Genomic DNA, 14,230 nt, shown 5'->3' with positions numbered 1-14,230 from the left:
ACTGTTCTCTGTTCGCCATTCGCCATTCGCCGCTCTTCAGACTTGATATTCATTTAGCAAGTGCTGGCTGAGCCAACAACAGGTGGGCCGCCATCAGCTGGTGCATTTATCTGCTTAGCCAGTACACGAACCATTGCAGCCAATATGCAAATCGAAATCGCGGCGAGTATTGAATTCCGAATCTGTTAGCAAAGCTTTAAAGCTTGCTGCGCACGCGCTGACTCGAAAATAAAACAGTTACGGAAGTGCTTTAAGGAATATTAATTGGAAATGTAAAATAATAGGTAATAAATACGTTACTTCAGTAAGCATCAATTATTTATTATATATTTTATAAATAACATTTTCGGATATTGCAGATATATATAGATAAAAAAAGAGAAGGGCAATCAGTGGGACTAAACGAGAGAGGAAGACAGAGAAAAAGAGCAATGAGGAGACTGAGACCAATAATTCATAGACTTTCAATTAATAACTCCTTATGGAGTAAAATTCACTCAATGAAAACAATAGATTCCAATTAAACAACAAAACATTCAAAGTCCTTTATTAGAGCGTTTGTTTGTGTGCGCGCTTGTGCGTGTGTGTGTGTAGGCTTAGTAATTATGATATATAAAATCATTTACATTTAATACATTTGTTACATTGGCATTGAAACTGGAAGCAATACAAATTGAATTAAAAACATTACTAAAACAGCCCGAAACAATGGGCCATATGCAAAGATATACATAGTATCTATAGAGATATATATGTGTACATATATATATATATATCGTGTTTTTGAGGCAATGTTTTTATATTTGTTATTACATTTTCATATATGTATATATAGATTTTTGTGATTTGTTTTTCTCTATGATTTATTTCAGCTGCCAAACAATGAATTCAGTACAATTCACATACAAACACATATGTATGTATATACACATATGTATATATATATGCATGTTATACAATTATATAGCGAAAGAGCGAGAGCGACAGAGTGAGAAAGAGAAATTGTTGCAAGTGCATTTAAATGCAAAGTTTGGAATTGTTTAAGTTAAAGCTATTAGACAATGCATTTGCACACATACACATACATATGAAACCATACACACATATATACATACATTTGACAAACATATATATTCTTAGGTCAAGTCTGAAACCAACTATTTTGCATGCGCCTTAAGCGGTGAAAGGAAATGAAAGCGAAATTTGAACAGAACGTAAAATATTACTGAGAGAGAGAGAGTTCTATATATATATATATATAGGTCTATATGTATACAGTATTATTATGGGCAGATAATGCTCATTGCCTTGGCTTTTCATATATAATAAAAACGTTACAACATTTCGTTAAGTCTGCAATATTCGTTGGCTCTAGTTACAATATGTTAATTTCTTCAGTATATATGTATATATATATATCATGTATATTCGTGAATGGATGTGTGTGTATATATAAGTAGGCATAATTTGTTATTTTCTAAAGCTTTTGTTGTTGTTGTTGCTGTGTTGCACACAATTTTGTGGCCACATTTCGTTCGACTTGTTAACATTTGCGTTTCGAATTAAACATCAAGTTCGTATTGTTGGCATATATATGTGGTATATGTGTATGTATATATATATATATATATATATATATATATATATATATATATATATATATATATATATATATATATATATATATATATATTAATGTTAACATTCAAGTGTATATTCGCATCTACGTTATTCAGTTTCTCGTTTGCTTTGTGCATATATATTTATATATAAAGTTTAAAGCTTCTTGTATGAAATGCTGCACAGCGCATTTGTTTAATGTTCGTTTCAAATAATATTGTTTTCGTTTTTGTTTTTCTATTAACTTAACCATCAAGTGCAGCGCAATATACAATAAAAACGTGAAGGAGAAATATACAATTAGAAAAAAAAATTTTCTAATTTTAAATTTATGTAAATAAACTAAGTTGCCATGCTTATATACTATATATATATATATATTTGTATATATATATTATTTATTGCCACATACAATTAGTTAAAAAATAAATGTTTTTTTTTTTTTTGTAATTTTTTAGAACATTTCCAGGCATTGCTGGAATCTGTTCCGTTTTGTTGGCACTAATGTTTCAAACGACGCAATGCAAATAATTTTCCAAATTTCCTTTAAATATGATCGATTTTTGTTTTGTGTTTTTTGTATATTTGAACTAAGTGCAGTGCAACAAATATGGCTGGCATCATCATCATCATCATCATCATGTTTTTGTTGCTTAACTGTTAATCGCCTCCACATTTGTCGCTCCAGGTGTCTCAGAAATGGCCGCCGTTGGTGTGCTCGCTTTGGGTGCAAAGTAAACCTCCGAGTTGTAATATCAAAGCTCGTCGCTAGTCACTGGATGCTCCTGCACGTACTCCTTGGGAAAGTAGCCCACCTGCATATGAATTGTATGATATAAATATATATTATATATGGGTACATATACCATATACTCACCGTATCACCGATTTTGCCACGCCACCAGCCCTTGCTGTCGCCATCCTTGCCAATTACCAGCACCTGGCAATCGGTTCGCAGCTGCAGCTGATTGCTGCCGGGCTTCGGATCGAAGTCGTACAGCGCCGTGGCATAGACCTCACGATAGGGCCACTGCAGCGACTGGTTGAGCCTGTAGACGAAACACACACAAATTAGTGAAATCGATGGATGGATGGGAAGTACACCAGAATTCGGGTATTACGACTCCGTTTGTAGCGTTCGTACGGCTAAAACGATGAGCATGTTGGTTCCCAGAGAAACTTATATGATTATCGCTTCTTCCGGTTACAACGAGCGCGTCGTTATAACCGGCTGCTGTTCTTAATATAAATGGATGATATTTGGTATTATATTTGGTATTTATATTTAAAGTCAGTCACATCCAAGTTGGCAAAAAAAAAACTCTCTACCTGACGACAGAGTCAACCAACATAGCGCCAGCTCAGCTCGCGGGCTCTGTCTCTATGGAATGGCTGTCTAGATGTTATAGAACACCAGAGATCTTCAGCGAGATCTTTAGATCTCCTTCACGTATGAGAGGCAGGCATAACGAGTAAGATCTCTATATCAAGTAGAGATCAAATACAGGCCAGTCGCTAGAAACTACTTCGAAAGATTCAATACCCTCTTAGCACTATAGATCAAAGATTTAGCTCAATACTCGAAGACCTACAAGTCACCTGCCTTCAAATCTGCTAGGGCGTGTCATGACCCAAGCTTAGCTCTAACTCTCTTTCTTCCCTTACTACCTATGTACATAGGTATAGCTTGTGTACACATATACACATACACATATACATATATTCTATATCTTCTATGCTCTATGTACATATACCATATGTGCACACATACATACACACATATTCTGCACACCTATGCGCTATGAATAACATATGTTATATGAATATATAGATAATCCATATCTCCTATGTATAACATGTGTCCATACATACATATTCTATATCACCTATGCGCTATGAATAACATCTTATCTGCTATGTTCTATGTATCATATATGTACATATGTACACACACACATTTTCAATGTTCTATGTATCTCATATGTATGTATATGATATGTTCTATGTACATTTAATGTACCCACACACACATACGTATTCTATTTCTCCCGTTATTTTCTTTCATTAACATATTCTGGGAGATGTATCTCCCATCCTTTTCCTTGTTAACTCTCAGCTCTCAAATAACTGTTGTCCGTTACTCGATGTCTACCAAAGAGTGTCTCCCACTCACACTCTGACTTTGAAAACTCAGAGAGCAGCCGATTGCATCGGCTCGTAACCCTTTGTTTCGCTCTGGATCTGAGTTTAATAAAGCGGACTATCTCTTCTGTATGTATTGGTGATCGCTTAATACATCAGTGGCACATGTATATAAACGAGCCATACGCACCCGGCAAAGTTTTCGCCCAAATCATTGCGCTCATAGTACGAAACCAGCTCGACGATGGTCTTGAAATGGCGACGCGATGACAGGCAATAGAGCATGGACTCGCCATCGTTTTCCTGGTTGATTTTCATATGCTTAATCACATGGTCGTCGGTTCTGCATAGAAAAAGAGACAGACAAACAAAGAGAGAGGGAGAGAGAGGAGCTATTACATGAACTTCTATTTGAATCCCATTTATATTGCACTCACTTCAAGCTGAGCGCGTACATGGTCTCGTGCGGCGAGGAGGCGCCCTGTGGACGCACACGCAGCAGATAGGTGCCAATGCGTCGATTCTCTAGGCGATTGGCCGCCGTCTCCCGATCCATGTTGCCCACAAACCAATTGAACTCGGACAGCTGGCGATCGCAGACGGGCGGCGGTATGCTAACCGGATTCTGTTTGCAGCGTCCCGTGGAGGAGATGCAGCCGCGATGCACGCTGATGTGGCACACCTTGCAGCGATAGCCCTGGTGGATGCGTCCCTTCAGAAATTTGGAGCAATGCCGGCACGTTGTCGGCGCATCGAAGGTGTAAATTTCCATTTTGTGATCCGTATTCCGGCAGCCAGGCGGATCGAGGCTCTCCCTACACAAATATTGAACGAAAAAATGAAAATGTTGTAGAAGTAAATCCATTGAGCAGGCTTCACTGTACTCACATGGCTTCAGTGAGCGCCTTGCGCCACTTGTCCCGCTCGTGCTCCGACTTTAAGTAGAGCGTAAAGGCGGTCTTCGCCGACTTCTTGGCCAGCAGCAGTTGGTATTTGAAGCGCGTGTCCCGGCCGAGCGTGCGACGCGAGTGGCTCTGCTCGACCCGATAGTCGGCCAGATTGTGCGAGTCCCGATATGTGTACTGCATGTCGCCGGTCTTGACATGCAGCGGCTTGACCAGTATCAGAATCTTGTCGAACACAAAGGCGTAACGCATTTTGGTCTTCTGATCCTCGTGGGCCTTGATATGCAGATCGCCGTCGAGCAGCAGGCGTCCATATTGCAGCAGATCGTTGCCGTTGTGCGGCAGATTCAGATCGAAGATGCTGTCCTTGACCTTCTGTATGATGACCAAATGGTCAGAGTCGCGCTTCACCTCATTGATGTACTGCGACACATCGATCATGGCGTCCTTGGCCCGCTCCAGCGATCGGTAGTCCTCGTGCAGCGGTGACGTCTCCTTCACCAGCTTGTCCAGCAGCAGATGATACTTGAGTATGCGCTGCATGGGCACCGACAGGATGTCCCGCAGCTGCAGCTTCCCCACATTATATTCCCGCTCGCACTTCTGCACCAGCTGGTCAATTATTTGGTTCTTCTTGCAAATATCGGCTAGATAGTCTATGGCGTTCAGCAGGCAGGAGCAGTACTCGCCGTAGATGAGGAAAGGCTCACGGAACTCAAGAAACACCTGGCCCATCTTCTGTTTGGCGTTGGGCATGAGTGATTCGCGCAGCTTCTCCAGAAACTTTGTATGAATGTCGGCCAGTTCCTAAAAGAGCAAGAAAACAGATATAAACATGGAAATCCTTTTCCGGTCCTCCCCTCAGTGCTCACCCGTATGCGGGGAAAGATGAGACGCAGTTCATCTTGATTGAGATGCCGCTCCAGCGGTAGCATGAATTTGGCCTTGAGTGCATTGAGCACGTCCAGATAGTTCGACTCGGTGTCGATGAGTTCGCGTATGACATAGTCCCGTTGCTCAAAGCTGGTCGCGGATGTTGTCTACACGAACGGGAGGGAAGAGATGCAAAATCTTTAGTTTATCTGAGCCGAGTTTGGGCAGCATGCGCATGCAACTAAGCAGAGCTAAACATTGTTTACTTATTTATTTATTTTTGGCAGGCTATTTATGCAAATAATGTACAAACTGAAATGAAATTACTACCTGGCCTCTACTCGTTCTGTGCAGTGCGCACAAATCTTGATAGACCTCCTCTTCTTTTGTGTTGATGTGATCATAAGCGGTTCCATTGCATGCAATGTTGTCGGTGGTACTAAATCAAAATAACAATAAAAATCAAAATCAAAGAATAGTAAATTCAAATCATAAATTAATAACGATAACATATAATTTATACAAATTAAATCAAACAGGGGCGCCACTAATCGATTTCGATATCGATTGTACATGTACCAACTGAGCACAACAGCTGCCTAACAGCGCTGCTATGTGCATAACATTAAACTGCTAAGCTAACATAACCAGGGAGTGCTGCCAACAGCAACAGCTCAGCAGCTCAATAGCAGCAGCCGAGCATCAAATTCACATTTTTCTTTTTTTTTTTTTGTTCATTTATTTGGCTGTGCACGTGCGTCGAGAGCATTTTCAGCTGCAAGAGTGCGCAATGGAGCACCACACATATGCAAAAAGTGGCTCCAAGAAGTGTGAGTAGGACAAATGCATGGGCAATGTGTGTTATTACTGAGAATTATATGCCAAAATATACTTAGGGTCTGTGGAGGAGAAGCGTCTGCTGGTGACCAAACGCATCGAAGCTGAAGATTTGTTCTCCAAGTATTCGTCCAAGCAGGCGGAGCCATGGAAGTAAGTGCACTTATCATATATGTATGTATGCATATGTATATACACATTCATAAACGACTTTGTATGCGTGCTTTGCAGAAAGTTCAAGGACATGGCCAAAATAGGCGATTACAGCGAACGCGCCCTGCGCAAACAGTGGCTCAACATGGTGCAACGGTATCGCATCCAGAAGTCGACCATGCAGGTGACGCCGCTGAGCAAGCAGTGCATCGATTTGCTGAACGAGGAGTGGGAGTTCTTTGGCGAGATCCATGCGTATATGAACCAGAAGACCGCCGACCTGCACTCATACGCCCTCAAGGAGCCCAATGTCCAGGAGCAGCCGCCCTCTGACACCCATTCGCATTCTCACTCCCATTCGCGGTCGCCCAACCATTTGGCCATTCGTGGCGTTGTCAATGACCACAATTTCGGTCCGTTGACCGCTCCGAAGCAATTTAAGAAGAAATACCAAACGGAGGCCACTCCCGAGGATCGGCCGACACTAGCTGAGCATCAGGAGGATGATCAGCTGCCCCAAGGCAGCTCCATTGAGCAGCGCTATTCTCACTTCAGTGTGACAACGGGTGACGATTCGACTTTGGACCTATTTACTGATTCAGATTCCCAGGAGAGTTCACAGCCATCGGATCCGGTTGCTGTCGAGGTATCCGATCTATCGGAAGTGGAATCCCTCCTGGCCTCCCCCTTGCCAGCTAAGTCAGCGTCCGACATCTGCGAGTCGAACACTGTCGAACAGCTGCCCACCAGCTCGGGCTCCATGCCGCTGGACGAGCAGCCGGCGGCAACCAAGTCGGCCAGCTGGTCAGGATCAGTACCGGCAGAGAAGAAGCTAGCGACGAGTCCGAGGAAGCGCAAGGTACTAAGCGAAAGGGAGAAATACTATAGACATCGTCGCCGCTACGAGCATCGCATGGAGCGCCGTCTGGGCGGCCTGTGCAAGGTGGCGGGACAGCTGCTGGAGAAGCTGGTGCCCGGCGTCAATGTGACGCCGCTGCTCACGAATATCTACAATAGCGTCGACGACTACAGCTGCAACAGCAGCTGCGACGACGACGACGACGATGACGACGATGCCGATGACAATGACGAATCCAATGATGATGCAGTGCCTCAGCAGTGAGCGGAGTGTGGCAGAAGCTTCAAACATCATGTTCCTCTATATAAGAATCATATATTGCTTTATTTACACTTACAGAGACACCCACACCCACACACACACACATACAGGACTAGTAGAAATGGAGAAAGCACGAACTGTATTCAAAGAAAAGACTTGACTAAGCTCTAGAAAGTTACAATTTTGATCTCCCAAAGATCGGCAAGGATTATTGTATGTAGATACTCGCTTATTGTTAAAGATAAACACAGACACACACACACACACCCGCACACATAACAACACTATACAGAATTATTATCTATATATAAATCTGGGTAGATATTTATGTAAATATAGGATTGATTAAAGGCGGAAGAAGACAAAAGTTGTGTGTCTTAAGATATGCTTTTAATGATTCCATTTATAGTGCCACGACTCGAACTGATCTACACAAAACGTCAGGGCATAGATCATATAGATCTTGGGTAAATGTTTTAAAAGAAAATCTTTAAACTTGCTTAAATAGGTGATAGATATAACTTCATATATATAGGATTGATTGAAGGCGGTGTAAGGCAAAAGTTGTGTGTCTCAAGAACTACCATTAGATTTAAGATTCCAACTAATCTGCAGATTAGTTAAGCAATATAGCATTATCTACTTTGTGTTGAATCAAGATGTGTAAATGTTCTATCTTTAAATTGGCTTAAATAGATGATATATGCATATGTATAAAGAACTGAGATGTGTGTCTTAAGTCTTGGCGTTGGTTAGTTCTAGTTATGGGGCTAAAAGTCAAAGAGCATTATCTTATATGTCGTGAATCAAGGTTTGGAAATGCTACATATAAGATAATTCATTCATTTGGGAATATTCTTAAATCTTATATTGGCTGGGTAGACAAGTCAAATCAGATTCCTGCTGAGCTCAAGATCTTATATGAAATATTGTTAGATACATCAAATTAGATTCTCAGTTTTTACAATCTCCAAGTCCATGATGATATCCACATAGACCTAGCCTTTGGATCTTTGGTTTTGCAAATGGAGTTTCACTAAATCATTTTTTGTTTTTTTGTTTTTGGAACTCAATCGCATTTGAGATTAGCTAAAATGTTTTTGGGTTTCAGATACGCAACATGTTTGATTCGGAGATACCCATTTGGGATAGCTCTTATCTGAAGAGCTGTTGAATAAAAAACCCAAAGAGTGCCGATCGATATCGGGAGGGGCGCCGTGAGTCAGTCAGTCAATGGGTCGTGTCTGGCATAGAGTATGCTCGAGCTCTAAAATACAAGCATATACATACATACATATATGTATACAGATATATGATATATGTCCAAAACTAATGACACTTGCGAATTTTCCCGCTTTGGTTGACAACCGATTTGATTATAAACAAAACACACACAACAAAATAAAAAAAAAATAGGTGCGATGAAGAAGAAGAAGGAGAGAACAACAACAAAAACAAATATATAAATAAATGGTTTGCCGTTTCCGCTGTCAGTTTGGTTCAATTGGAATTGCATTTTATGGTATGTGAGGGGTTACGAATAGTGCTCGAGGTCTGTTCAGAGAGTGAGCGAGACAGAGAGATAGAGAGAGAGATAGAGAAAGAGGGGGCTTATAGCGGGCAAAGAAAGAGATAACGCAACGGAAAAACAGAAAGCAAACAGAAAAGAATGCATAGACATAATCCCACATATACATATGCACATATATATGTATATGTATATGTATATGTATATGTATATGGGTTGCAGGTGGATATACAGCAATATACATATGTATGTGTAGGTGAGTTTGTGTGTGTGTGTGTGTGTGTGTGTGTGAGGGAGAGATTTCAGTGCGGGGCGGCCAGGTTAGTAGTTGCTAATGAGGACAGCTAGACAATAGACAGGCGCGTGCTAAACAGAAGCGATTCTTTGGATTGTAGTGTGTGTGAGTGTGTGTGTGTGTGTGTGCGTGGATGATGAGGTATGACGGTTGTGATATAGCTATATTGTATACTGATAGGCGGTGCAACACATGATATTGTTTTTTTTGTTTTGGTTATACAGCGAGAGAGTAGGTTGAGAGCACACCTCTGGTTTGGCCTTGGACTGGAAGGTGACGTAGCAGAGATCCTCGTAGACCTTCTCATCGTCCTCGCTGTAGATGTCATTGATGTAGGCATACTCGTGCTCCGTCGACATCATCATCGAGGAACGATAGTTGTAGACGGCGGCGGCGGCTCGCTGCAGCCGTTGGCTCTCGCTGACGAAGAGCGACGAGGATGAGGAGCTGTTGGATGCATGATGTTGCCTCTCGATGGCAGAGTTCTTGCCATTGCCTGTTGTTGTTGTTGCTTTTGTTGTTGCTGCTGCTGCTGTGGCTGCGTCTCGAGCAGCTTCTGCTGCAGCCGCTTCTTGGGCAGCAGCAGCAGCAGCGGCGGCAGCGGCAGCGGCAGCTGAGGTGCTCGCCTGGGGCGCATCCACCTGCGGCGTGGGCGTGACACAGTCAAAGCTGCCGCTGTTGCCGGCACTGGGATTGAGATCAAAGGAGAGGGCGCGCAGCTGCCCCTGGACGGAATGATTGCCATCGCCACTGATGGCCGCATCGTTGTCGATGCTGGAGTCGCACATGTTGGACAGCGAATCCTCGATATAGTCGTCAATGTCCTCGGTGCCGTTCTCAATGGTAATATCGCTATTCTCATCCTCCACCGAGAGCGAGCCGCTGTGCGAGGTCCGTTCGTAATACTCCGAGGATGAGGAGCCGGTGGCATCGATGCTGCCCGTTGTCCTCAGTTCATTACTGCTGCCGGGTGGCGGGCGTGATGTGGGGTGCGGGGTAGCATTCAGAGACACACACACACACACAAGCATAAGCACACACACGCACACAGGCACACAGAGGAGCGAGCGAGGAGACGTACAGCCAAAGCATGGGGAGTTGGGCGAGATTTTTGATTTTGTTTTTTTTTTTGAGCGGTGGGGGGGTGGGGCGACAAAGGGACAATGCGTTAGAGGGAGAAAGAGTTGGAGCAGACAGCCGGAAAAAGAAAACAAAAAACGGGGCGGTAAAGAGACAGAGCAAGAGAGAGAGAGAGAGAGAGAGAAAGGGAGAGAGAGAGAGAGAGAAAGAGTGTGTGTGTTAGATAAAGCTGGGGCATGGATATTTGTTGGTTTTGTTACTGTTGATCTTTATGTTATTGTTGTTGTTGTTGTGTTTGTTTGTTTGTTTGTGAATGTTGTTGTTGTTGTTGTTGCTTTCGCTGATAAGCAGCCAGACAAGGGCTTAAGCGGGTCTCGGGTCTATGGTGTTGGTGTTGCCATCGGGACATTGTCGGGTTGCGCGAGCGCATAATGAAATCCGAGCGAACATCTCGAGGCAGGAAATGCATAGAGTAACAATTGCAATTGCTCCAGCTTCAGCCTGCAGGGCAGGTGAGGGGGCGGGCCGGAGCGGGAATGGTGTTTAGGGCGGGGAAGAGCACGCACTAGAGATAACACACGGCGTACGCATTGAATATCGATTGAGCACTTACGTGGAATGCAGATCCTTATATATGGCCTCATCCGAGTGGGAGCGTTCGCTGGGCGACAGCTGCAGATTGAAGCCGCTGCAAGAGTTCGAAATAACAGTACAATTTGGGGCACTCAAATTGAGAGATTGCATTCCACTTACAGCAACTCCGGATGCAGTTGCTGCACCTTGCGGCACTGCGACAGCTTCGAGAGCGTTATGAGCACGCGATGGAAGTTGGTCAGATCGTAGAGCATCGTGGGCTCGAAGAGATCCGCTTCGCGTATGTTGAAATGATTGTGGCACACATCCAGAAACAATTTAATATTCTTGCAGCACAGAAACTGAAATCAAATCAATTGGAATGTTATACATACACATATATCGTCGATATACACGATATGCGCATAAACACTTTTATGGCGCTATGCCTCACCTGCGCCATTTGCGGCTTGCGATTGAACTCGCGCGCATCCATGCTGGTGGGGTCGAGGTGTATGACCAGATTGCAGAGCAGCACGCCATCACGCAACGTCATGGCCAGAATACGTATCTCGGCGTCGGGCAGGGCGGCCTTGTGGTCCGCTGGTATCACTTTGCAGCGCACCAGCCAGGCAACGCACTCGCGCCACAAATCACCATTGACAGCTGCTGCTGCCGCGGCTGCTGCTGCAGAGGCCGAGGTCACTGCTGCTCCTGCAGCAGCATTGCTGCCAAAATTGTTGGAGGCCATTTGTTAGCACTGAGTGGGAGTTGAGGTCGGAGCTGGAACTGGAGTTGGAGCTGGAGTTGGAGCTGGATCAGGAGGCGGAGCTGAAGCTGGAGCCTGAGCTCGAGCCGCTGCCTTGGGATTTAGGGCGTGTGTGGGTGCGGGCAGCCTTCACTGTTGCTACTGCGTTTTGTTTCTTCCTCTTGCTGCGTTTGGGCGGATCGGTTAACAGTGGCGGGGCGTCGTTTGGGGCGTGTGGTGCGCGCATAAATTTTATTTAGTTATTTGATTTTTTTACTATATATATATTTTTTTTTGTTGATGCCGTTTAATGAAAACAATTGAAGCTCATCAGTTGGCCGTTGCGCGTTGCCGTCAACAGATACACAGCGCCAACAACAACAACGACAACGACGACGACAACAACAACAACGACAACATCAGCGAAAACAACATTAAGGGCACCGACAGCAACGGCGATGTTGTCGGTAACGGAAAATCGCACTGGAAACAATTAGTATTGTGGCGAACGCCAGCGGTCGGACGCTCGTTTGATTTCTTCTCTATATATTCAATTGATATTTGCTATTCCACACTTTAATAGATTGCACGGAGGCGCTTACACGCACGCACACACACACACACGCGAGCACGCTCACCCACACATGCAAGTGCACACAGCTGAAGGGCTGCGTACACAACTGTTAAGTGCCGATTAACATTTGCTATTATCGATATATTGAGCAATAATATTTCTGTTATGCATACAGTTGCCTTAAAAAAGCTCGTTTGCAGAACTAGCGCAACTTTAAAAAGTAATGATTGTTGAAATTTTATACTACGTAATTTATAATCATTTTATTAACGACTTTGTCAAGCTGTTAAGCTGCACATCCGCTGTTAAGCTCTTAACAGTACTGTTACTGTTTAGCTCACAGTGGCCCTGTAATATGCCGAAAATATCGATTGTTTAATATATCGATTAATCAAGGTGCGCATTTGCAAATTTTTTGTTTGGCGCTTTATTTCAATTTAAATTCATATTTATTATTTGGTGTTTAATTATTTCAGTTTAAGTGTATTAAACGTTTCAATTTATTAATTACTTTGGTTGGTTAGTCTGGTCTGCTCACTTGACGTATTTACAGTAAAACAATTTATAAATTATTATTTTTTCTACAACGGATGTGCATACAAATGTATGAAATAATGAATTATTAAGCACATCAGGATCAATAGATATATAACTGTCGAATACGTATTCAAAATATTATTCAAACTGAACTATAAAAAGCTGGAGAATTTGGACAGCACAATGCCCATAAATTCCGTTCCATGCATATTTTTCATATTTATGGGGCAGCTGGCCCAGGAAAGCGAATTTTGGGCTCTGCGTGAACAGAAGCCGCCTTGGCAACAATCTGTGGATGTTCTTGATTTGGTGGGGCCAGAGCAGTTGTATTTTATAGTTGTCTGCAGTGGTCGTAAACAAAACATAAGCAGCAGCAATACACACACAAAATGAAAAAAAAAAAAAAACAACTGTAAGCTTCAATAAACAAAAGCTGATCCGAAACGAGGTGGCCGCCGTTGCTCGTGTGCACCTCACAGCAGCAACAGCAGCAGCAGAATCAACAACAACAATAACGCCGAATGGCGTGTATTCTACTTGGCGCTTCTCTCTTTCCGATACGCCAACGAAGAAAAAGCACAACAAATTATAAGCTTGCGATAAAACAAAAAGCGCAAATTGAACTGCGCGAAAATTAAAAAAAAAGAAGAGGAACAGCGAAAACGAAACAAAGTAACGACCGCAGACGCGACAGCACCTGAAGCGGATTTGGGTGAATCACAGATGTGGTATCAAATTGACCAGGAGGCACAAACAATTTGACGGCCTGTCGGGATGTCAGCCTGGAGCTGGCCGCCTGGACTGCGTGCCGAAATCAAAGATAACGACTCATCAACGGCGTCATAAAAACGTGACATCAGTTTTATTGCTGCGGGACGTCAGCGACAGCAAAAGCAACTGTAAAAACGGCGGCGGCGGCGACGTCATCGTTGGAACATTGCGACGCGTCGCAAAAGGTCACGTTAAAGGCAAAGGCAGCAACAGAAGCCGACCGAGCAAAGCAAATTGCTGCGAAGCAAAGCAAAGCAAAGCTGAGCAATGGCGGCGACAGAGCGGCAGACGCGCGAAAAAGTCTTGCGGCATAAGCAGTGGGGCAAAAACTAACATAGCGCCAAAAAGAAAAAAAAAACATGAAAGTTATAAAAACAGTACAGTACACATGAAAAGCCACACTTAGGTATGGGCTTGTATGTACACACATATGGATGTATAATAAAAAATTAAAAATACAATATTAAGAAAGTT

The 14,230-nt window shown here is 43.2% G+C and overlaps 2 protein-coding genes across 4 annotated transcripts; one reads left to right on the top strand and one right to left on the bottom strand.

Moving 5' to 3' along the window:
- Nucleotides 1-1,864: 1,864 nt before the first annotated feature.
- Nucleotides 1,865-12,547, bottom strand: Vav (Vav guanine nucleotide exchange factor). 3 transcript variants are annotated; one of them, XM_089263184.1, is made up of 11 exons: nucleotides 11,581-12,547; nucleotides 11,307-11,488; nucleotides 11,167-11,241; nucleotides 9,720-10,436; nucleotides 5,871-5,979; nucleotides 5,540-5,707; nucleotides 4,651-5,474; nucleotides 4,200-4,577; nucleotides 3,953-4,105; nucleotides 2,498-2,669; nucleotides 1,865-2,435 (listed from the first exon to the last, which is right to left on the bottom strand). In XM_089263184.1, the coding sequence occupies exons 1-11, from the start codon at nucleotides 11,875-11,877 to the stop codon at nucleotides 2,376-2,378; spliced, it is 3,135 nt and encodes a 1,044-aa protein (XP_089119310.1). In that variant the 5' UTR covers nucleotides 11,878-12,547; the 3' UTR covers nucleotides 1,865-2,375. The 3 variants fall into 3 exon arrangements, with proteins under 3 accessions (XP_089119310.1, XP_089119309.1, XP_017964519.1); XM_089263183.1 differs by lacking the exon at nucleotides 5,871-5,979 and having other exon boundaries at nucleotides 9,722-10,436; XM_018109030.3 differs by lacking the exon at nucleotides 9,720-10,436 and having other exon boundaries at nucleotides 11,581-12,544.
- Nucleotides 6,033-7,814, top strand: LOC108656771 (uncharacterized). The gene is made up of 3 exons (XM_018109040.3): nucleotides 6,033-6,370; nucleotides 6,437-6,530; nucleotides 6,609-7,814. The coding sequence occupies exons 1-3, from the start codon at nucleotides 6,331-6,333 to the stop codon at nucleotides 7,651-7,653; spliced, it is 1,179 nt and encodes a 392-aa protein (XP_017964529.1). The 5' UTR covers nucleotides 6,033-6,330; the 3' UTR covers nucleotides 7,654-7,814.
- Nucleotides 12,548-14,230: the final 1,683 nt, after the last annotated feature.

This window comes from Drosophila navojoa, chromosome X (genome assembly GCF_054131105.1).
Source record: "Drosophila navojoa isolate 15081-1374.11 chromosome X, UAZ_NAV_1.0, whole genome shotgun sequence".
NCBI lineage: Eukaryota > Metazoa > Arthropoda > Insecta > Diptera > Drosophilidae > Drosophila > Drosophila navojoa.
Note: the sequence above shows the minus strand (reverse complement) of the source record. Positions and strands in the feature narration are given on the sequence as shown.

Coding starts and splice junctions, on each gene's coding strand:
- Vav (XM_089263184.1), bottom strand. CDS start 11,877: ATGGCCTCCAACAATTTTGGCAGCAATGCTGCTGCAGGAGCAGCAGTG. Junction 11,242..11,306: donor CAACTGCATCCGGAGTTGCT/GTAAGTGGAATG, acceptor GAACTCTTGCAG/CGGCTTCAATCTGCAGCTGT. Junction 4,106..4,199: donor ATGTACGCGCTCAGCTTGAA/GTGAGTGCAATA, acceptor TTTTCTATGCAG/AACCGACGACCATGTGATTA.
- LOC108656771 (XM_018109040.3), top strand. CDS start 6,331: ATGGAGCACCACACATATGCAAAAAGTGGCTCCAAGAAGT. Junction 6,371..6,436: donor AAAAAGTGGCTCCAAGAAGT/GTGAGTAGGACA, acceptor AAATATACTTAG/GGTCTGTGGAGGAGAAGCGT. Junction 6,531..6,608: donor AAGCAGGCGGAGCCATGGAA/GTAAGTGCACTT, acceptor CGTGCTTTGCAG/AAAGTTCAAGGACATGGCCA.